Source organism: Seriola dumerili, unplaced genomic scaffold (assembly GCF_002260705.1).
Source record: "Seriola dumerili isolate Sdu_G_001 unplaced genomic scaffold, Sdu_1.0 BDQW01000258.1, whole genome shotgun sequence".
Lineage (NCBI taxonomy): Eukaryota > Metazoa > Chordata > Actinopteri > Carangiformes > Carangidae > Seriola > Seriola dumerili.
Window position 1 is genome coordinate 1,805,923 of NW_019174513.1, and position 22,072 is coordinate 1,827,994.

The 22,072-nt window shown below is 40.6% G+C and overlaps 3 protein-coding genes across 5 annotated transcripts; 1 reads left to right on the forward strand and 2 right to left on the reverse strand.

The window, feature by feature from the left end:
- On the reverse strand, positions 1-2,202 carry gstk1 (glutathione S-transferase kappa 1). The gene is made up of 7 exons (XM_022756681.1): positions 1,783-2,202; positions 1,598-1,679; positions 1,365-1,493; positions 947-1,092; positions 741-857; positions 551-644; positions 1-217 (listed from the first exon to the last, which is right to left on the reverse strand). The coding sequence occupies exons 1-7, from the start codon at positions 1,849-1,851 to the stop codon at positions 168-170; spliced, it is 687 nt and encodes a 228-aa protein (XP_022612402.1). The 5' UTR covers positions 1,852-2,202; the 3' UTR covers positions 1-167.
- Positions 2,203-3,602: 1,400 nt separating this feature from the next.
- Positions 3,603-8,612, reverse strand: LOC111230018 (rap1 GTPase-activating protein 1-like). The gene is made up of 19 exons (XM_022756548.1): positions 8,542-8,612; positions 8,340-8,372; positions 8,140-8,230; positions 7,898-7,933; positions 7,757-7,804; positions 7,386-7,583; positions 7,174-7,271; positions 6,828-6,906; positions 6,278-6,331; positions 6,096-6,179; positions 5,868-5,968; positions 5,649-5,778; positions 5,360-5,521; positions 4,817-4,888; positions 4,316-4,402; positions 4,067-4,222; positions 3,881-3,964; positions 3,765-3,784; positions 3,603-3,675 (listed from the first exon to the last, which is right to left on the reverse strand). Exons 1-19 carry the CDS (start codon positions 8,610-8,612, stop codon positions 3,603-3,605), a joined length of 1,677 nt encoding a protein of 558 aa, XP_022612269.1.
- A 1,624-nt stretch (positions 8,613-10,236) lies between these two features.
- On the forward strand, positions 10,237-16,538 carry casp2 (caspase 2). Of its 3 annotated transcripts, none has more exons than XM_022756642.1 (11): positions 10,237-10,342; positions 10,739-10,902; positions 11,297-11,467; positions 12,256-12,316; positions 12,748-12,839; positions 13,074-13,256; positions 13,905-14,033; positions 14,138-14,228; positions 15,119-15,319; positions 15,961-16,070; positions 16,177-16,538. In XM_022756642.1, exons 2-11 carry the CDS (start codon positions 10,753-10,755, stop codon positions 16,309-16,311), a joined length of 1,323 nt encoding a protein of 440 aa, XP_022612363.1. In that variant the 5' UTR covers positions 10,237-10,342; positions 10,739-10,752; the 3' UTR covers positions 16,312-16,538. The 3 variants fall into 3 exon arrangements, with proteins under 3 accessions (XP_022612363.1, XP_022612362.1, XP_022612364.1); XM_022756641.1 differs by having other exon boundaries at positions 10,237-10,331; XM_022756643.1 differs by having other exon boundaries at positions 10,237-10,331; positions 15,119-15,307.
- The last annotated feature ends 5,534 nt before the right edge of the window (positions 16,539-22,072 follow it).

Sequence of the window (22,072 nt, forward strand, 5' to 3'; positions counted from 1 at the left end):
TTTAGAATTTGTCACTCTTTTTTAATTGGCACATATTGAACAGTTCAGTGGTATGTTAGATTATTTACATGTTATATTTGTTAATGAGGCACAGCATACAAATTAGAGTATTAGTATTAGAGAAAATGAAAGACATCATTAAATTGAGATAATTGGCAGCTTCTGTCTCAAAGCTTGGCAGCTGATTTGCCAGGCTGAGGCCCCAGCCACTTCTCTCCTGAAACAGAGAAGAAAAATGAGAATCTCAGCATCAATATGAATTTCTAATGAGACACTGCACAACGTACAAACCACAGAAAACAAAAGAGAAAAGTTGCAATGCAGTTTGTCATGTGGTCAAATGTTTATCAGTGTCTAAATAAAGGTATCTGTGTCTCCGCTGTGTCTTAAGCAGTGTATTTACATTTTAGGCATTTATCTGATTCTCTTATCAAGGCAGAGTAAACGCAACAGTGGATTATGACTGTGTCAAGTGTCTTTTCAATCTTCATCTTGTCACTTTGACATTATATGTATCTGTGAATGATGCACAGTACAGTAATGTTCTCACCAATGCAGTGGGCCATCAGCTCGAATCTGTCAGATCCAAAAAACATCTCTGGCTTTCCATCAACATGACAAACCACCAGGGGGAAGCCAAACGCCTGGGAAGAGACACGAGGAGAGATTTTGCTTTGTTATATTGTAATATCTTGTCTCTCTCGACTGAATCGATAAGGAAGAGCTGAGGGACAACTGACCCCAATATCAAGTGCATCCTGTGTTGTGCTTTTCAGCTTGTCTTTGATCTCCTTTGAGGTGGACATCTGCAGCACCTCTTTAATCTCACCGTCAGACAGGCCCGCTTTCTTCGCTGCCTGCAAGAAGAAAATAAGGTAACGTGACAAAACTAAATAAATGGCACTTCTTAGTCTTTTAAATGCAACCAGGTTGGATTAGTTGGCACCTCAGACAGTGATGCGGGTTCTGTGATGTCTTTGTCTTCACTCCAGATCCTTCTCCACAGCTCCCGGGACACCTGCTCCACCTGTTTGTCTCCGCCCTTTTCCCTCTCTTGTACTGCTGCCACGAATCGCATTGCAGACAAGGAGCCTAGTAAAAGACATCAGAAGAAGGAAGATGAAAGAGGAAATCACTGCATTATTAGCACAAAATGTCAGAAAATAGTGAAAAATGTCTGTCAAAGTTAGCCCATAATTCTCTTGGGCTATGGGAACTTGCCTTTATTTGGCAAACAGTCCAACCAATATCATCATATTATCATATATGACAAAGAAAAGCATCAAATCCTCTAATCTGAGACCCAGAAAACGCTGACTCCTACTACTACATTACAGGTCCCATCAGATCCTGCTGGCATGTACCTTTTTTGAACATGGCCTCGAAGGGATCAGACGGAGGCTGCAAGGGAACATCAAAATACTGAGCCAAGCGGTTCAGATCCTTGGTCATGTACATGAATTTGTTTGGAACCAGACCTGGAGGTTTGTTGCCTGTCATGACAGACACACGGGACACGAACAATCAGAGTAAAAACAGTGGATATGAACATGCAGCATGCCCTGTGACAGTTTACAGGTGTTGAATCTATACACACCTGATCCTTGCATGATGCCACCCAGAAATGCAGGGCGCAGTTTGAGCTCTATGTTCCACACGTTCCTGTAGCGACACATGATCTGTACAGACAAATTATCCGTGTGAAACTTTATTCATACCGAAGTCTGTGGTTGTGTTATGGAAGCTGACTTTATTTTATTTTATCTTTTTAAAGGCACAAACCTCAAAGCCGAGCCAGGAGTACGGAGAAACCACATCGTAGAACAACTCGATCACTTTCTTGGAGGTCATCTTCGGGTCTTATTTTTGTTCGCAGTTACTACGCTTTGATTTAAATGTGTAACTGTTGTGCAATGAACCAATAACCCAGAAAGAGTCTCCTGTGCCTGCAAACAGGCTCAATGCACTGCACCGCTCAGTGTGTCAAAGTTCAACTGACCTGTCAGAGGGCAGCTCGGTGTTGTGTTCAAGGTCAAATCCGGTGAAATACGACCATGCAAATCCCTTCAGCTAGATTTAACAAACTTTAGCTGGACTGGCTGTGAACATTTGTTGAATTAGACACAGCTTAAAGTTAGCAACAGCTAGCTAAACACACACATTACCGCCCTCTTCTGGAGCAACCGCAACCAACAGCCACAAGTTTTCCTCTTCTTCTTCTTCTTCTTCTTCTTGTTAAGACAAAGCACAGCTGTATTACCTCCACCTACCGGACTGGAGTCTATCACATTCAAAAAGATTTTCTCTGATACACTTTTTGTTCCTTTAACCCTTGTATTATGTTCAATTTCTTAAAAAGGAAAACAGAAATACAGATTACCATAAAGATCCTTAATATATATTGTTTTTATCTCAATTCCAAACAATATAGAAACATATGTGATATATGATGAATTTCTGCAATTAATCTGGTTGTTTTTTGTGAAAAAGTCATAATGTCTGTAAAAAGCCCGGCAGCTAAAGTTACTGAAATAGTGTCATTTAATAGGAAATATGTTTAATGGCCAAACTTTGCAGTTAATGTAACATGGAGTTTGATCACCATTTTCAAAGATAATGTTAATGAGTTTTTTTTTTTATTTCATCGTAACATTATATTATGGTCAAAGTTAGTTGCTAATGTTATTGAAAATATCATTTTTTCAGGGGTGCATTTGCAGCCGACCCGCTGGTCAGGTTGATTTGACACGAACGCTTGTTCATTCATTTCCCCACCCTGCCACTGCAGAACTGTCTGAATTGAGGTTCAGAGGGTCAGAGATTCTCAGGACACATGGTGTTTATGGTAGATTAATATTAAGTGACAGTAACATTAGCTGCTAATTCTGCCCAATACAAATTTGATATTCATATGAAATAGTGACAGTTACTGTATCTTCCAGCACTGCATACAAAAAATCTAGTAGCAAGGTGAAAAGAAAGAAAAAAGACAATGTGATGATTCTAAAGTCAATGTGATGTGATGAAATGTCAGTAATCTTAGCTGATACATTGACCATTCACTACAGTATCGAGGTAAAACCCCTTTGACACAGCATGAGCAACCCAGCAGTTTGTTCATAGGACCCAAAACAACCCAGATTTATGAACCAGCATAATCAACCCCACAATGTGTTTACAGAAACAACCCAGCACTTTTTTGAGTGTAACGTTAAACCCATCTTTTTAATATAATTTCTGCTGCTGTTCCCAAACTATGTCTCCTTCATCTGTATGTATATCCAACATTATCACACAACTGATTTCCTGATTATTTACACACAAGAAACATTTTCACATTGAATAACAAGAGCAGTGAACTCATTGCTTTCTTTAAATGTTTCTCTGCAGTTTCACATGTCGTACATTTCACTGAAATACAATTTAAAGATTCTTATTCATCTAGAATATCACTGCTATGACGGTAAAATATATACTCTCAGAAATACTATTTACTTTTAGAATCTATTTACATAGCAGTCATCCACCTGGATAATAAAATAATAACCTAGCAATGTCTATATGTGCATTTGTGTCTAAAATCTACAAATTGATATTTATTTCTATGTCTCCTCTTGAGGACTTGCTTGATCTTTGACTTCAGCTGGTCCCAAACTGTCAGCGGGAGATTTGTCACTGAAAACCAGGGAAGAGAGTATTACTTCGTCTTACTCGTCTATATCATTTAATTAAATCATACAAAAGATAGTTTTCATGATTCATACCTCTCTCCATCTTTCTCTGTCTGCAACAAAAGATAGAGAAGATTATTATTATTATTATTATTGTTGTTATTATTAATAATCAGTCAAACATCTTCCATCTCATTGTAAGGTCTTACCTTTGGCTTCTGTGATGCACTGCTACCTGTCTTCCTGGGTACTCCAAGAGTCTCAAAAGAATGGCTCCGGACTCTGATGGCTCTCTAATAAGAGACATTGGAAGGAAAAAATGTACATTTTAAAATAGTGAAGTCAAGCATTTGATAGTTTCTCAAATTTCAAAGACGAGCGAGGCCAACATTCACCTTAAAATTTTCAATGAATCCTCCGCTCCCCTCAGATGCCCCCCGTACACCCTCAGAAGAGGGGAAAGCAGAGAGTGATGGATCCCCCATCATGCACTGGGAACGAGTGGAGAGTTCAGCCTGCAAGCTCTCTAGGAGCGACGAACGAGTCCGGAGCTTAGTAAATGGTGCAGACAGGGCAGAGAGATTAATACTCATGAGCAAACATTAATACGGTTAAAACACGTGTTGTGCTGTTTTTCCCTCTACCTCTAATTTGCTGAAGCGCTCAGCCTTATAGCAGGAAATCTCTGCATTGATGAGCTTGGTCAGAAGGAATTCTCTCAAGACAGAGCGCTAAAAGACAAGACAGGGAACCAAGACATGTGAAGAATCTCAATAATGTATAAAACTGTAACAATCCAGAGAAGCAAGACATGGACTCAATTTCTCACAGGCAGTGCTCACAGGTGGAGTAAACCAAAGTTCACCAGGTCAATAATCAAAGCAAGGTTTGTTAACAAGACAAGGAGCATAAGCAGGAAGGCCAATAAAACCTGAGGCAGACAAGATGATAAGACAAAGGTCATCGTAGGAATGTTACTAATAACATTAGCCATGGCTTAGGGGGAAATGACAGGGGTTGAAATAACTATTATCAACTGAAAGGTTGACAACAAAGAAAAATCTTTTGAATTTGGCTTTTTGAAGTATCAAGAAAAATGAGAGCAGCTGACTCAGGCACTTGTTGGCCTCTGTATCGTTTCTTACATCTGTGAAGACGGGAGGATGTGGGATGACTGGACCAAAAGGAGGAACATCCTCTCTGGCTGTGACACACACCTGTGTAGAGGAGGAAAAAAACAGATAGAGCATAACTTATGAACTGGCTTGGCTGGTATTATGAGCCAATATTAGCTCATCACAGATCTGTATCAGTATAAACTGTATGCTATGTCTGCTGATAAATAACAAAACACAAGAGGCAAGCGTGGAGAGAATGAAGACAGAAGAAAGCGCCATATGGGTCTTGCAATGGTCGCTTTCATTCTGCAGGGTTTTACGGGGTAACTGCTTGCATTGTTTGTCCACCAGGGAGCACTGACAATTTTATTCTACTGAAAATGTTTTTCATGTTGATTGTTTATCTTGAATAAATGAATATCAGCTGACATATTGTTGGTTTTATTGAAGTCTCAAATACCAATGTTAGGATCATCCTCACAGTTGGGCTCTAGAAGGATTTTTAGTATAGAGGGAAATCAATAAACTTTCAAAAACAGGACGCCACTTATATTCTGTTTTTTTACTCACCTGGTACGCAGCTCCACCTGTCTCCTCCCCCCTCTGAATCCTCCGCACCACCACGAAACAGTGCAGAAAGTGAGACTTGATAACATCAGATAGAAAAGGGGTTTGGCCCTCCTGGTAGACCAAAGCTACAATGTCATTACCAATGTGTCTTTTTCTTTGTAACTGTGTAGGATGGTGAGGAGAAGGAGAAAAAGTGTGTCAGTGTCTGTTCAAGTAACTTGTCCCAAAAATATCCTCAGAGAGAATGAGTTATGAATCATCAGCGCACAACAGACTGAGAATCAGAGACCTGCTGTTGGTCCCCCTCTGTGAAAGGCAGTTTAGTTGCAACATGGAAGATGATTTCTCTTCCATGAAAGGAAGTGAAGACTGCTTCACTTCCTGTCTGACCATGACACACATCCAGTCCACCCCTGAACCTGAGAAAAGGGAGTGAGGAGAAGAAATCATATGATTTTACACAATGCATTTGTCATTTCTGCAACTAAACAACAACGTCGTGGGTTACCCGGTAAAGCCTTGCAGCTGAATTGTCTCTCCCAAAACGGACAGGAACTCTTTAAACTCTTCGCTTTCGTCGTTGTTACTGAGTATGTCCTCCTCGGTGAACTAGAGAGAGACGGATGGTGTCTGAGAGGGAGTAGTTATGATATGATGCCATATTTCAGTGTTTTTTATTTATTCATTTATTTTTATAAAAATGCAGGACATTGTAAAGTAAAGCACCAGTCCTTACCTGCCCATCCTTCTGGTACAAAACGCCAAACTTGAAATTAGGAGACACTCTGTGTTCATCAAATGCAGTTATGAGTTCTGGAGCCTGAAGGATGAGAATGGGAGATCAGCTTTAAGAGGACTGGTCTCAAATAAGTGGTTGGTCTTTTTTTTGTTTGTTTGTTTTGTTGTAATCAACATTACCTTGAGGTAGCTGACCACTTCAAACTTTGAGACAGTCACTCTGTCACAGAGCATCTAGAAAGAATATAATTAATTTTGACTCTATTGACATCTCTTAATCAGCCATCTACCAGTGATTGAAAGTATCTGAGTACATTTACTCAAGCACTGTAATGAATTAAAATTATGAGTTACTTTACTTGACTACTTTATGCCACTTTATACTTCTGTTTCGCTACTTTTCAAAGGTAAATACTGAACTTTCTACTCCACTACATTTATTTGAGAGTTACAGTTACTAATTACATGACAGATAATTATTTTATTCTACATACAAGTTTTATATGTAACTATAGGATAGATTATCATACATCAAACTTCCCAAAAGTATATAAAGTTGTTAAAATGAACTCCATTTCAACCAGCTACGATAAATAAAATGCGTCATATGTGTTAATGCATCAATAAAAATGAGCAAGTAATATAATTCATAATATTTTTACAGTGTATGTAACATTTACTGAAGTATTAGATCTGGATACTTTTCCCACCAGAATAAATAGTTTGGTACCTTTGCTAATTCAACAGCAGATGGGATGTTAGGGAAGAGAGACACGGAGAAAACCCCATGCAAAGAGCACTCCTTCATTCTGCGAGACAAAATTAAAAATTTCTGTGATGCAGTTGCATCACCTTCGGACATGTTTTATAAATATACTATGCTTCGAATTATCATTTGGGTCTTCCATAACAAAGTTCAATTATCTCGTGACTTGTATTTTAATTAAATTTAAAAAGAAATTCAACACACATCATTCTGCACAATGAAGCTCACGTCCAAGTGAGGTAACAATACCCGCAGCTTACAATATTCAAAAAGTGTCTCATAGTTGGCTAAAATGGCCAAAGATCTTAACCTTAGTATCACCCGTAGCTTATTCTCCTCTTCCTCCAAACACACAGAGAGAACCAGCGGCCCCAGAGATGCATCCACTGCTGTGAATGAATGATGGTACTAGAGGGGCAAAGCAATATATTCCTTGAAATTGCACAATGGGTATTAATACACTTAGTTTGAATATGAATACATTTATTTAGCTAGATAAAGCTTTATTTGAAGTCTACTAACCCTTGAGCAGAAGAACTCGTGGTAGATTTTGGCCTCTCTGTCTCTTTCCATGATGTCGTAGCTCTCTGGATCAAGGCCATGGTGGGAAGAGGTTGGACTCACATCTACAAGCCTCTCCAGTGAGGGGTCTATCCAGTAGCCCCCTGACTTTGAAGGGAGAATGAGCGGCAGTTCTCCACCTATTGTTAAAAGCTGAGACTAAAATAGACACAAAGAAGAACCTGATAGTTCTGACAAGGGCTTGTCTTGTTTGTTGTTTTGGGAAACAAATGTAATGGTGATCATGAAAAGGTCAGTGTCAACACACACACGGGATCGCACCCGTATATAGAGTCAGCTCTGTGGTTTTCATTCTCAGATTAAAGACTAACCTTCAGAGGCAGAGGGAATTCACACCGCTGCTCATCGATCCTGCTGCCCTGATGGACAAAAGGAACATTGATGATAAGAAACTTCTGCTGCTCAGGCATCACTGGACACACCAACACAAGATCAATCGTACTGCAACTCACCTGCAGCTTTTCAATGATTTCAAACAGCTCTGTGTCCTGATATGAACAACAGGCAGCAGACATCAGACAGAAATGCAGATGGAGAGAAGGAAGGGAAACATGGGCAGGAAGAGGAACAAGACAAATGACTCAGCCACAAGTGGAAAGTGACTTCTGCAGAAATGCTGTGTATGGAAATACATTAAGTATATTGAATTACAATAAGAAGGGACGGCGAGTGCTGAACATAATAATGATATCACCTTCTGGTTGCTGCTGGATGAGAGGAAAGGCTTGCTCTCACTGGCAGGAGAGTCCAGGATGTCCAGTATGTTGTCTTCTGCAGATTCAGGTCTGCAGCAACAGGTTGATTTACACAACAAGACAGCATAGTTCTTTGCTTCTCATTCAGTTCTCACAGTTTACAGTAAAGCTGGAATGTTAACAATAGAAATAACCTCACCTTGTTTCATCTCCACATGTGAATCTGTCCACACTGTAAACAAGGAAGTGAAAACTGCTCAGAGAGGAAAACGTATCATCTTAAACCACTAGATTCACTTATATCTAAAAATAATGATATTGATTCAGTATTTGTAGCTACTCAGTTGACTTTTTGTAGAGATTGTCAGTCCTAATATGAGACAAATAGTGTTTCTACTCACCCTCCATACGCCCCAAAAGTGAAACTTCTCTTCCTGGAGAAGGACGTGTCATTCCTCTTTTCTCTCTCCATGGCTTTGGTGTCACTGTGAGTGTTTGTACATGCCAGTTTGTTGCCGAGTCAATCAGGGCTGGCTATGGTTGAATTAATTCACTCTATCATTCTGTCACTCCTCCTCCTCTCTGCCCCCTGCCTCTCACTCATTTAAGTTTCCCCTTCCTCCCCTCCCTGGTCCTGCTGTCAGCCAGGCAGGCAGCGTTAACCCAATCATGGTCGCAGGTGTAGCAGCCATCACAAACTATACAGCAGACATGGCCAAGTTACTTCATGCTATCGATCGATCCTTGTGCTTGAATTTTCACATGGTTTGTTGGACTGACTGGGCTTAAAGGTATACTTGTAAATAGATAAAGAAATGGAGGAGACATTTTCAGTTACCCTTTGAGTCAGTAAGGATCATCAATTATTGACAGCACACACAGTGAGGGTGAGGAGATAGACAGCAGGGGAGGGTGAAGTAGGCCTCAGGAGAGGGAGGAAGACAAAAAGAAAGAGACAGAGGAGGTGTGCATGGTGTCTCACATGACACAAATTGCATTATTTCTATTAAATATGCATCTTAATTAGATGGTTGGTAACAGAGTTATAGCCTACATAATCTGTATTTATCAAACACCTGCAAGTGAAATTTTGACTATAGTAAAGGCTAAAAGTAAAAGCCCCTCACTTGTAGACCTATACTTGCAACCTTTAAAAAGCTATCTATCATATCTCTTTTGACCAGAGGTGGGGGAAAAAGTACAAATACCACAATTTAAAAATACACCATTACAACTAATAGTCCCTCTTTTAAAACGCTACCTATGTAAAAGTGAAATTACAGTTTTTCACATTTCAAATTATATGAAATTTTGCAGAATACCATACCAGAAAAGTAAGATTTTTTTTTCAAGAATGAGCATATGCAGATGGTCCTATCAGTGTTGGATTATCACTATAATATTCAATAATGTCTAAGCAGACTTTTTATGTTGTAGCTAGTTAAAATGGAGATTATTTTTTCAACTAGGCTACTTTCTACAAACTGTTGTTGGGTAGTTTTATCTTCAACAAATGTATCAAACAACATATCAACATATTATGTATGTTTTAGAAGTATGTGCTTGAAGTATAAAATAGCATAAAATAGATATACTGGAGTAAAGTACAAGTTCCCCAAAATTTTACTTAAGCACATGTCTCAGTTACATTCCTCTTGGCTTACATATCTTAATTATATGTTTGTGTGTTTTTCAGCAATGATCACGCCTATCTTCATGAATGGAAATGATTTTTACTTTGAATCCCACTCAATTCCTTCTTCCCAGAAAATAACAATCCGCCCTCTTCTTGTCAGTCGGCCTACTATTAGAGAGCTGTTTGTGCCTGTCTTCAAAGCGCTTCTTATCAATTGGTTACTTATTTACAGAAAACAGATTCAAATTCAAAATGCCCTTGAATCCACGATTTTACAGTAGTTTTACAGTAGGTGGCGACCGCCTGTAAGAAGCCAGGCAATTGGCCACTTGAAACGCCAATCAAATTGTATTGCGCTGTCATTGGCCCCGATCCAAAACAACGAGTTTGTAGCCCCGCCCCTTCTCATTGCAGAATTGAGTACCCGCGGAAGTTGGAAGGTTTTGGAGTGAGAACGGGATGTTGTTAATTTGCGTGAAATAGTGTGAAACACGTCGACATTTTGCTGTGGTTTTTCTGGATATTTCCACACGCCGTTGCATAAACAGAACAGCGGTAAGAAGAAGGTGCGGAAAGAATAACATTTCGCTTATTTTAATGCAGGGAAAAAAGGGGCAATCGAAGTTAGCTAGCTCGCAAGTTAGCATTGGTAATTAGCCACCAGCGTTCAGGTTACCTGTCAATATAGCGTTAACTTAACTACAAATTTTAACCAACACTAATGCACTTTTAACATGCAATTAATTATTTAGCGACATGACCCAGTGATAGAGTATCCGGCACAATTACACAGAAACAAAAAAAAACCCAAAAAACAAACAAGAAACACACGGCACAGTATGTCTTGTAGTGACACACTACAGTTACTGACATTGCCCATCGCCTCGATATATATAGTGTGGTTTAATTTTCCTTTTACTGTTATGGAGGTTCATGTGTATTTTTTCCTGTCCTGTAACCAGTCTGTTGGGACAAAATGTTGGAGTGTGGCATGCTGGAGCGGGACAGACAGACTCTTCGGAGACGCTCTGCTGTTCTCTGCAAACAACTGGTGGTAGATGAGATGCTCATTCAGTCACTGCAGGCAGACGACATCCTAACCGAGAGCATGGCAGAGACCATCATGGTATGTGAAGACTCATACTTGACACACGATTAATAGTATATAGTACATACCTATCCATTATCTGTCAACGCAAATGATCTTAGTTAACAGTAGTCATCTGTAATTTCTGTGAAGTACCTACAACTTGAATGCTTGGAATGAGTGTATCCCAACCTGGTAGTCAGAAACAATAAGGGGTCACGCGATAAATCTGTGAAATCAAACAATGACAATGGAGATGCTTCATTTTTTACTGTTTTGTCTATTATAGACAAATCTTAGTGACATGGAGAGTCAACAGTGGGTGGTTGGGACACAAAATATTAGGAATGCGAAAGTAGTAAATCAAATGTATTATTACACTTAGTCTTTGTCAGTGATCTTAAGTTTTCTGATCTGATCACCTCTACTCTAGGCTGAGCAAACATCTCAGAAACGAAGCTGGCGTTTGCTACTACTCTTACCAAAGCGAGGGCCCAGAGCCTTCAGCAGCTTCTGCGCAGCTCTGCAAGAAACTGAGCAGCAGCATCTGTGTGACCTGCTCACACAGTCACCACAAAAAGATGACAAAGAGACACATGTAGAGGTAAGTGTATACATCATTTAACATCATTGCACCTCACCTCACACACGGCACAAAGCTATACACAGCAGAATATTATTCGAGTTAGTGCAGTTTTTTAGAGTGTTTTATACTCACAGAGGATTCAGCCTGAGGAAGAGCCAGAAGGAAAGGCCATGCAGACAACAGAAAAAAAGAGAGAGGTGAGCAGAGGGCCTGCAGTCCCTCAAACAGGATTACTGATAAAAAACTACTGTTGGGAGAAGTTTGTATCATTAAATATATGTTTTTAAGGCGGTTTCACAATTGTCAGCTCAGTTACACATGCTCACAATTTGAAGTTAAAGTTCTAATAATGGTATGTTCCAGTCAAATGGTCTTCTGCAGATATCCTTATTAGACAGAGAGGAAAAGAGTGAGGTGAGCAGCACCACATCATGCCCTGACCAAGCTTCAGATAGCTGCCTCCACTCAGGGTCATCATTCAGAGGGTTGGTCCCAGTCAGGGAGGAGGACAGGAACAAAGAGAGACGAAGGATGAAGAGAGGAGGAAGAGATCAGCAAACCGATGTGAGAATTACAAACCACATCCATCTTATGTTGACAAGCAGATGGCCTGCTGGGGTAGTCAGACAGCAGGCAAGAGATTCCCTAATAGTTAAGTTACAATTGCAGTTGTCATATTCCCACAACAAACAACAGCTGCTGTTGCCACTGAAAGAACAAAATCCCTCATTATCTGTATAATATAGCTTGTGTTTTAGCAGCTAATGTTTTGTCTTTAATAATTTGTGCATGTTGTTAAATTTCAGAGGTCTCCTCTCCCACTTCCCACCCAGGAGGGTATTGCAGCCAAGAGAGCACGGACACATGGTGAGTGGTATTGCCGTGTGGCCTGCATTAATGTTAAAATAGGTTTCTTTGTGTTCAGTGTTGTTGTCAATATTTTTCTGTTTCCCTGGAGACACTGGGCGGTGCCTGGACAAAAGAGTTTATCCGTTCAGTTTTAAAACACAGGTAAATTAATACACTTTAACACAAAAACATTCTGTGGCTAAGAGCTGCTTAGATGAGTTTAATCTGTGTGAACTGCCTATTATATAATCTTATCACTGGGAGAAGTGTAGGAGTGTGGTTGCTCTAGTATTTGGCTACTGCCTGTACCTGCAGGTGCCACTCCCCAAGAGTGACTCATTCACAGCAGTGTAGTACACAGTTTGTTATCACACCATTGCTGGCGATTTGAAAATGTGCATCAGCATTTTAGTTTGTAATAAGTGTGTGTGTGTTTGTGTCTTCTGCAGAATCCATGGAGTTTAGTCTGGATGCAGATAGTCCCATCAACACTCCCGTGCTCCCGTGCACTCCTGACTTTTACCTCTCTCACTGCCAGCAGGTAAAATACTTTTCTTCATCAACAGGTTTGCAGCTTCTTAACTCTGATATAATTTACCTGTGGCTTCTTCAGAGCACATGTCATACATCTTCAGTGTCACACCATCACACTGGATAATGTAGAGCACTAAATACTGAGATGCATAAAACTTTGAGATTCTACATTGAGATATGTTGGCATGAGGCTATTTTGGACTCACTGATCCATTTTATTCTCTCACTTGACCCACTCCAGTCTTACAGAATGAATTCATCCCCTCGTGGCTTTGCCTTGGTGATCAGTAATGTGACCTTTGACACTTGTGCTGCTGCTGACCTTGACCCCAGGAAGGGAGGTGAAGTCGATGATGAAGTCCTCAGGAAGGTCTTCACAGAGCTCGACTACATGGTTGCTGTCCACAGAGACCTCACTGCTCAGGTAGCACTCACACAGTCGCAGGCTCAATATGAATTCACAGGATGCTGTTTGAAACGTGAACTATCACATTTAGTCGACTGACGATGACTTATAGCTGAAACGCTTTCTTTGATTGATATTAAACAATAAGAGTATTTAACTCTGAGTGCCGGCATTTCTTTTATCTTATTTAGTCTATAAACATAAAAAAAGGAAACTATAAAAGTGAGAGGAACCTTACGACCTTGAGCCATTCCGACAAAGTCACTTAGCCGGTGTTTGTAGAAAAAACGCTTTTTGTTTGTTCAACTCATTTCCCATTTCAGGGCTGTTCTGCGTGGCAATGTTATAGCAAAGTAAACACATATTCTACATTTCAGTCATTTCGTCTGTTCTAAGAAACTTGAAACGAGGAATGAGTAAGCATGTTGGTTGTCATTGTCTTGCTCACAGAAACTTGTTAGAAGTGTAGGTATTAGCTTTGAGAGTGGGGAGACCTTGACTTTAAATGAAATTGCTGCTGAAATCCAGAATGATCTATGTAACCACCTGGTTGCCTTACCAACCACTTCAGTATTAAAAAAGCAACCTGCATACAAAAGCTTGGAAAGCTTTAGACACATTCTTATATGTTCCTCACCATTCTCTAATTCTTTATTCTTTGTGTAGGGTATGAGGTCGTGCATTGAGAATTTTTGCCGACGGCCAGACCACCGGACAGTGGACAGCTGTGTGGTGTGTCTTCTCTCCCATGGAGTGGAAGGAGCTGTATATGGCACAGACGGAGAGCTCCTGCAGGTGTGGTTCTTTAATATTTTTCTTTGCTGATGTATGTAATGTCACAGAATGGTAAAGATGCAATCCTCTATTCAGACATTTAATTTGAGACGTGTCATTTTCAGCTGGACTGGGTGTTTGAGGCCTTTGACAATGCGCACTGTCCACTGCTACAAAATAAACCGAAGATGTTTTTCATCCAGGCCTGCAGAGGAGGTAAGCGGGTGGCAGTTTATAAATGGTATCAAAATATGTCAAATTCTAATGTTCTTCATAAGGCCTGAATAAATAGAATACAATGAGTACAATAACTCTCCATAAACATGATATTAATCTGTGGCTTTACCAAGCTCCTGGCTAATTAGTCCGTTTCTATGAGGGAGGTTATGGCCTGACTACACTGCTGATGACGCCTCTGACAAATCCTCAGACCCCTCAGGAGAAATCCTAATTACTGTCATGCATTTCCTCGCTCCACCACAGAGCCCACTACAGGTGTGCTACTCAAAGGCCATTAGATGTGGTTGGCCAATGCCTCTGCAAACAGCTTCAGTGAAAATCAATAATTGTTTTGTCCCAGTGTTTGTGGTTTCATGGGTTATGTAAAAATTACCTACAGTAGGTGAAAATCTGGGTTTTGTCATGCAGTTAAGGCACCGTGTGATTTTTAACCAAGGCTCATGCATTTCTAATAATCCATTTGAAATAATGGTCCCTGATATTTGATGATTACAGAAATAGTTTTTCAGTTTTTGGTTCATCACAGAAGGTTGAGTTGAAGAAAATCAGTGTGTGTCCATGGGCTTGACACTGATCATTAAACAGCTTTGTCTTGTATTTGCTCAGAAGTGTGTTTTTGCCAGAACTCTGGTCAAGACCACTTAAGTCGAGACCAAATGAGTCCAAATAAGGGTTGAGTATGAGTGAAGACTGATAAAATATCAATTTAACTCTGTTGTGACCAAAGACTATAATAGGCAAGACAAACCAACAATTGTACAAAAAATGTCTCAGGACTAAGACCAAACTCATCACTGGTTTTTACACCAAATATTTAAAAAAAAAACTCATATTAGAGGCTAAATTGAAACCTTTTTGTCTTCCAGATGAAATGGACTGTGGAGTGGAGCAGATAGATGGACCAGTGAGGACCTGCTCCCCGAGCTGTGAACAGCGAGATGCTGGGAGGGAAGGACAAGGGGATGCAGACTCCAGACAGAGAGGGGACTTGGGGAGGCCCAGGATTAAACTGCCCCAGCGGTCTGACATGATCTGTGGCTTCGCATCTCTCAAAGGTCAGAGAATTTGTAAGTTTGTCCCTTTTTTTGCTATTCTGGGATGGATTTAATTGTTGCATGTAGAAACATATTAATTAACTGAAAATTGTACAGTTTAAAAAAAAAAAAAAAATGTGTGGGCAAATTAATGAGGCAGTACAGATGTGCAGTAATGTATGCAATGGGAAAAGAGAGGTTTTACAAGCTCCTATTTAGTCATTGAAGCAGCATTTCAACCGTGAAAATTAAATCAGTGTGTGGGCTTTTTTTTCCACTCCATAATACTGATTTTGTCATGCTCTTCTACCCAGCTGGGATTGAATTTGAATTTGCACTGGTTTTCCACCAGTAATGCATGCACAGGAACTAACTACAAGAAAAATCCAACATGGATGACATTGTTGGCTTTCAAGTGTGTGAGGGGAAAAACCTTAAAATTATATTGGTCAAATTAGTTTCCTGATTTACTCATTTTGGTCAGAGTTAGGCCATACAGTTAAATGCTGTGTGAAATGCAGAAATACTTCATATTGAAATCCCGGTGTATGATATAAATTCATTATTTTCAGTCTCTGTTTCCAGTAATGTAAATACCAGACACCTTTGCTCTGTCTCCCTGCATCTCATCTCAATGTATTAAGCCTTTATTGTTTGATCTCTTCCTCTTCAAGGCACAGCAGCCATGCGAAACACCAAGAGAGGATCCTGGTTTATCCAGGAACTTAACACAGCACTCCGCCTCCACGCCAGAGACACACACCTTGCAGACATCCTTGTACAGGTGGATATAAGTGTCCTATACTTTCATATACTAAATGCACAGTGTACATTTTGCTTTCTTGCCTGTAATTTTCTCCTCTCATCTTTTTTCTCTCACCTGTTTCTAGGTCAACGGTCGTATCAAGGAGCGGGAGGGTTACGCCCCGGGCACCGCCCACCATCGCTGCAAAGAGATGTCAGAGTTCACCAGCTCATTGTGCAAAGACCTCTACCTGTTCCCCAAGTACCAGCCCCAGTATTAATATATGCAAATATGAACATACAGTGATTAACACACACAGACCATCATTCCTTGCATCAAAGCATCTCAACAAGGGCACACAACTTTCATTCAGCCAATTAATGCCACACACTCAGACATTCCCCTGTTACAACTTTACATCCAAACACAGGGTTTATTCATTCATATTTTCTGTGTAAATACTGCCTCCACACACACACACACACACACACACACACACACACACACACACACACACAAACACACACACACAAACAAGCACGCACATACTCACACAGATCTTGGAAAGAAAAAAGGAGCAAGCTTATGTTAATCTACATGTACTCAGAAAAGAGCAACATATTAGCATACAATTTATGCATTTATCTGTGTGTCTGTGTCTATGCCAGTTAGATTTTGATCCTTTTTAGTAGAGACACATTTATTTTTTTCTGACTGCACAGCTACATTGAGGTTTCACACGTCTCTCTTTTTAAACTGTATTTTGTACACAGATCTATTTTTGTGGCTTTATTTTGTATGAAATTGTTTTTATAAGGATTTTTAATCCCATTTTCTTTTATTTGTACATACTGTTTGTTAAAAGTTATGACCATTTCTTGTTTTTAGTGAAGTGACAGGCAGGGGGCAGTACAGCAGAGAAAAATCCATTTCATCATCTCGCTTTCACCAATATTATATATGTCCCCTGCAGTTCAAAATGATCTTTACTGTTATGATTGCAGATAGTTTTTATTTAAGTGACAGTCTACAGCTACATTGATGATGAAGAAGTAAAGTCATAGTTGCAGGTTTGTAACTGCTCTTGTCAGAGTGGTTTATGTTTTTCTTCTTCACATAGCCTTATGAAGAGGAAAGTACCTGCAGGGCAGCTTCAAAACAAAATTTTGTTTTTAGTCATTTTTTCCTTTTCTTTATTTCCATGTAGATTTTCAACCAGCAAAAAAAAATCAGCATTTTTAAAATTTCATGAACGCACCCAATGAAACTCTGTTACTGTAGATCTGTCCCTGTCGGGGTGGTGGGCTGCCAGGGGAATGTGGTGCTACTTGTGGGTCATACATCTACTGTATGAACTTTGACCTTTACTTTAACTTTGACTCCTGATGGTGTTTCCACCAATGTGAGTGCTGCACACTCAGTGCCCTTACTGTATATTCGTGTTATTTTTACTTTATCTGATGCAGTAAGGACAAAACATGTATTTCTTATGTCTTCCACAAACTATTTGCAGTTTCCTACAGCCCTCTGTGCCATGTGAGGATGATCTATTGGACAATTTTAGGACTATGGTGGTGCTTTCACAGTATATTGTATCACTTTGGCACCCCCCCCCCCCCCCACACACACACACACACTGAGGAAATCTATTTCTTAAGGCTGTGTGTGAGCATTGATGTTTCCCAGAAAAGGCCTGACCAGACGAAGTGTGTTTAGTTACAACAGTGTTGTTGTGAGGAAAGAAACAGAATATATGGTCAAAACAGTATTGATTGTTAACCACCTGTAAACAAAGACACTTGAAGCTGCGTGTGAGGTGTTCGTGATAGAGAGCGCTCACTCCTCTCCTCTCCTCCTTTTAGTTATTATAATTAGGCAATATAATTTGTAAAACAAAATCACTGGAGTCGTGTAAAAGGGTAACACTGCTGCAGAGTGAGAAGGTTGATATTTGTTGCCAAGTTCTGCTGAGGTGCAGTTTGGGTGGGGGGGGGGGGGGGGGGGGGGGGGGGTCAGGAGAAACTTTTATTTCTGTCAACACCAGTGACTGCCAATATACTGTACAATAAACAGGCCATGGTTTTTAAACAAGATACATTGAAGTATTTTTTTCTTAAAGCTGCATGTGCACATGTGTGTATTTGGGCTGCATACGTCTGGTCTAAGCTGAACGCTGCAGAGTGAGTGTGTGTGGCTTCTGTACAAATGCAACACCGAGGCTGTGCCGGTGCATGCTACGCTTTATTTGATCCTCCTTGTTGCTGTGTTTGTGTGTGTTGTTCCCGGCGTACAGCCTGTCCTCTCCGTTCTCAGGTATAGTATAACTAGCTCCCCACTATTCCGCTGCGCTCAGGTCTCTCCATGCTGTGACTGGGACGTATGTATCTCTCTTACACTGCCCACTGCCCAGTGATAATGTTCTTAGTGTATCAGATAGAGGCCCAGCCAGCTGTCCACAGTCATTCTCCCATGACACACACACACACACACACACACACACAAACATACACACACACACACACGCCGGCGGTCAGAGTAACACATTTCTCGCTGGCCTCCGGTGTAGCTGTGAGATTAGCCTGTTATGTGCTGGCGTGTGGGCCACAAAGCAGGGCGGGGTTAAGAGGGATCTGTGTGTGTCTGTGTGTCTTTGTGGTTTTCATAATGGCTGCCTGTCTCATCAAACATGAGAGGAAGAACCAGAACTCCATGAGTTAGAGACGTTTAGATTAACTTGTCTGAGTGGGATGTGGACTCTCTCTGGGGGTGCAGAGTGGTGGCGGTCTACCCGGAAGGCCTGGGAGCTTTTCAGTTCCTAGTGAAGGATGTGCAGCACATATACACTCAGCTCTCTTCCTGCATTAGCTCCTGTTGATATCTGAACCTGCTGCTGAAGTTAGGCAATATGGAGATCACTTTACCGTTATGAGCATTTTTGGGGTGTGTGTTTTACCGTGGGAGGGCACATTCAGTGCCCCCCACCCACCCCCCGAGGGAGGACTGCCGTAGCATGTGAGTGTTATGGGGATTGCCTTGCATCATTGGCTGATAAGGTGTGAGCTGTCATAGGGGTGTCGTGTGCACCTTCCTGCTCACGTTGCAGGGGCAGCCCTATGGGGGGTGCCCTTCCAACCCTTACCCCCACCCTCACCTCCCCTGTCCAAACAAGAACAGTCCATCCAAACACACACACACACACACACACACACACACCTAATGGCCGGCTGGCAGGGAGGGTGCTGCTAAGGGCAACAAGTTGTGTGTGTGTGTTGGTGTGTATGTGTGTGTGTGTGCGTGTGCGTGTGTTATTAGGTGTCTGCAGTTCTAATAAAGGAAAGCGCTGCGTCCTTCACTGCCTCATCAGATGGCTTTACTCTGCTTTGTCGGCCTGTCTGATTTGTGTCTGTGCGTCTGTCAGTCCTGCAGTGGAGCTGGATGGCTCGCAGCCTCTGGATCATCTGGAGAAGAGCGTGGTCGCGAAGGATCTCATCTGTGTGTTTTGATTTTCTCTGTGTAACCAGTGTGTGAGAATGCGTTTATAGGAGAGTAAGAAACTTAAGAAGATGTGTGCGTGTTTATTTCACCTGGTCTAAAGTGTGTATACAGTATATAAGTGAGAGAGAGAGAGTGCGTGTATGGTGTTGCCCACGCCACTGGAAATGCTGGGGTGTCCAGCTAGGTTATTTTTGGATCAGTGACAGCGTGTCAATGGCTGCAGATGCGTCGCAAAGGAAGGCTCTGAGATACCAACAGACCCTGGTAGGACTTTACCAAATCTTCCTTTACCTGCCTGCCTGTCTGCTGTCCTATCTGCCTCTTATAATGTCCTTCCTTTCCCCCCTCATTTAATGTCACTTCACCTGCCTCTCCATCATCTCTCCATCTACCTACCTGTCTCTGTTTCTGCTCCTTCCTTATTTTTCCTGATTCTTTCACACCTAAATGTCATTACTTTTCTTCCACAATTTTCTTCTGGTCATTTGTTTTCATCTATTGCATCCTGCCTCATCAACAAGCAGCGCTTTATATCTTTCCTGTTTCTCTACTACATCACACACAGCCCTCCCAATGGCCTTGTGTTTAATCAATTTTTTTCATCTCAGCTATCTTCCTCCTCCTCTGTTCTATTTACTTCCTGAGCGAGATTTCTGCAACTTTATAGCAAGTTTATTTGTACAGCCCTCGAACACATTAACAGTCTCTGCTGGTTTCACACTACCCACATAATGAAACACTGAGCGAAGGCGATAGATAAAATGAATTTTATTATTTATTTGGTGTGAACACACCAAGCTCTTATTTGATCGCTTGCATTCGGTGGTTGTTATTTTTATTTATTTTTTGCATCGTCCGGATTATGTCCTTAATCACCTTGCTTCTATATGTCCCTTTTTCTCGCCTTCTATCTGTACGCCTTCTCAAGCCGCAGCCTTGTAAAGTCATTGCTGTTTTCATGTGTTGGTGGATATAAATACCGATATACAGGAAACCTGAGCAGACAGGTTAGATGTACGTGTTGAGATGAAGTCATGTCACTATATCCCCCCCGTTCATCTGTTTAAATACTCATCTTAAATGATGCTCATTCCTCCCAGGAGCATCTTGAGATGTCTTGTGGCGTTTCACCGCCACTGACTCATTTATTTTATACTCTGTCCAATCACACCGTTTCTATGGACATGACTCGGATCACATCAGATTGTTGTTTTTTAGTGGATGATTTGAAGCATTGTGTTTTCGTCCTGGGTTTTTAAAGGTTCTTTTCTGCTAAATTGATGATGAATTATAAGATGGAACAATGACAAATACATGAGCAACCGAGGTTGGAGCAGCTGGGGTGTGCGTGTACGTGTTAAAGCAGCCTGAGCAACTGTCAAAGTGAAGAGGAGCAGTGAGAGAGTGTCAGCTCCTCTTCTCCTTTGAGAAGATGGATGATTGCCCAAAGCAAAATCTCTAATCCCTAACCCTCTTGGAGCCTCTCGGGGGCCCACAGGTCAGATATAAATAAGAAATCTCAATTAATCACACTATTTACAGGCTTAATGTCTCTCTGCAAAGTCACATGTCTCTCAGGTGTGAAAGCTGTGATGGCGTCTCTGTGTGTGTGAGAAAGGAAATTAGAGCCTTGAAGGATTTGAGGAGTTTATGTGTAGAGCTGTTAATAGATCGCCCTAATATAATTTATTTATTGATCAGGAGCAGGATATGGTGGTGTTTATTTTCAGGTTTGTGATTTAGCCGGCTAAATCTTCACAGATGTACACTGGTGATGGGAGTTAATGTTAGATGTCTGCATTTTTAATATTGTTAGTGAGTGTTGAGGTTAAAACAGGATTACATTTGGTTAAAAGGTGAGTGTTTTATTAGATGTTTAGGTTACACGTAACTGTTGCTTCAACTCCACTTAAATAATATTTCACCTTGTAGTAAGAACCTGCTTCGTACTGGAATAGTGCTTTAAATGCTGTAAAAACAAGGTGTAAGCTTTAGCTGTTGTATTATTTTTATTATACAATACTGGATTCCACAGAGACATGTAGCAATATGAATAAGACAAAGAAATTAAATAAAAAATGGATAAATTGTAATAAAAATAAAAAAGAAATAGTACGAATTACAATAAGAAACACTATTTAACAGCTGTTAAATAGTGTTATTATTTAACGGGTCTGAAATTTCTTAATAATTTTCTAGATAGTTTCCTGGAAAGTACTATGTAATTTGATACTAATGTTAGCGAAATATCATTGAAAGACAAGCTCCATTGAAATATTGTTCATTCATCACTGAAAACTGAATTATTTACATGTTGAATTGATTCTATAAAATGTTTTTAACATTTTTGCATATTCAGCTGACCTGCTGTCCACTGACTCGCACAAAACAATTAATTATAATTAATACCATTTGAACACTATCTCTAGTTTCCCTATTGTATGAAGTGCTGTCTCATGCACACCTGGTAGACAGCTACAGCATTTCAATGAGGAGCCAAACGTCCAACTTCTCATGTAGAAATGTTGCACTTGTAATGAACTTAT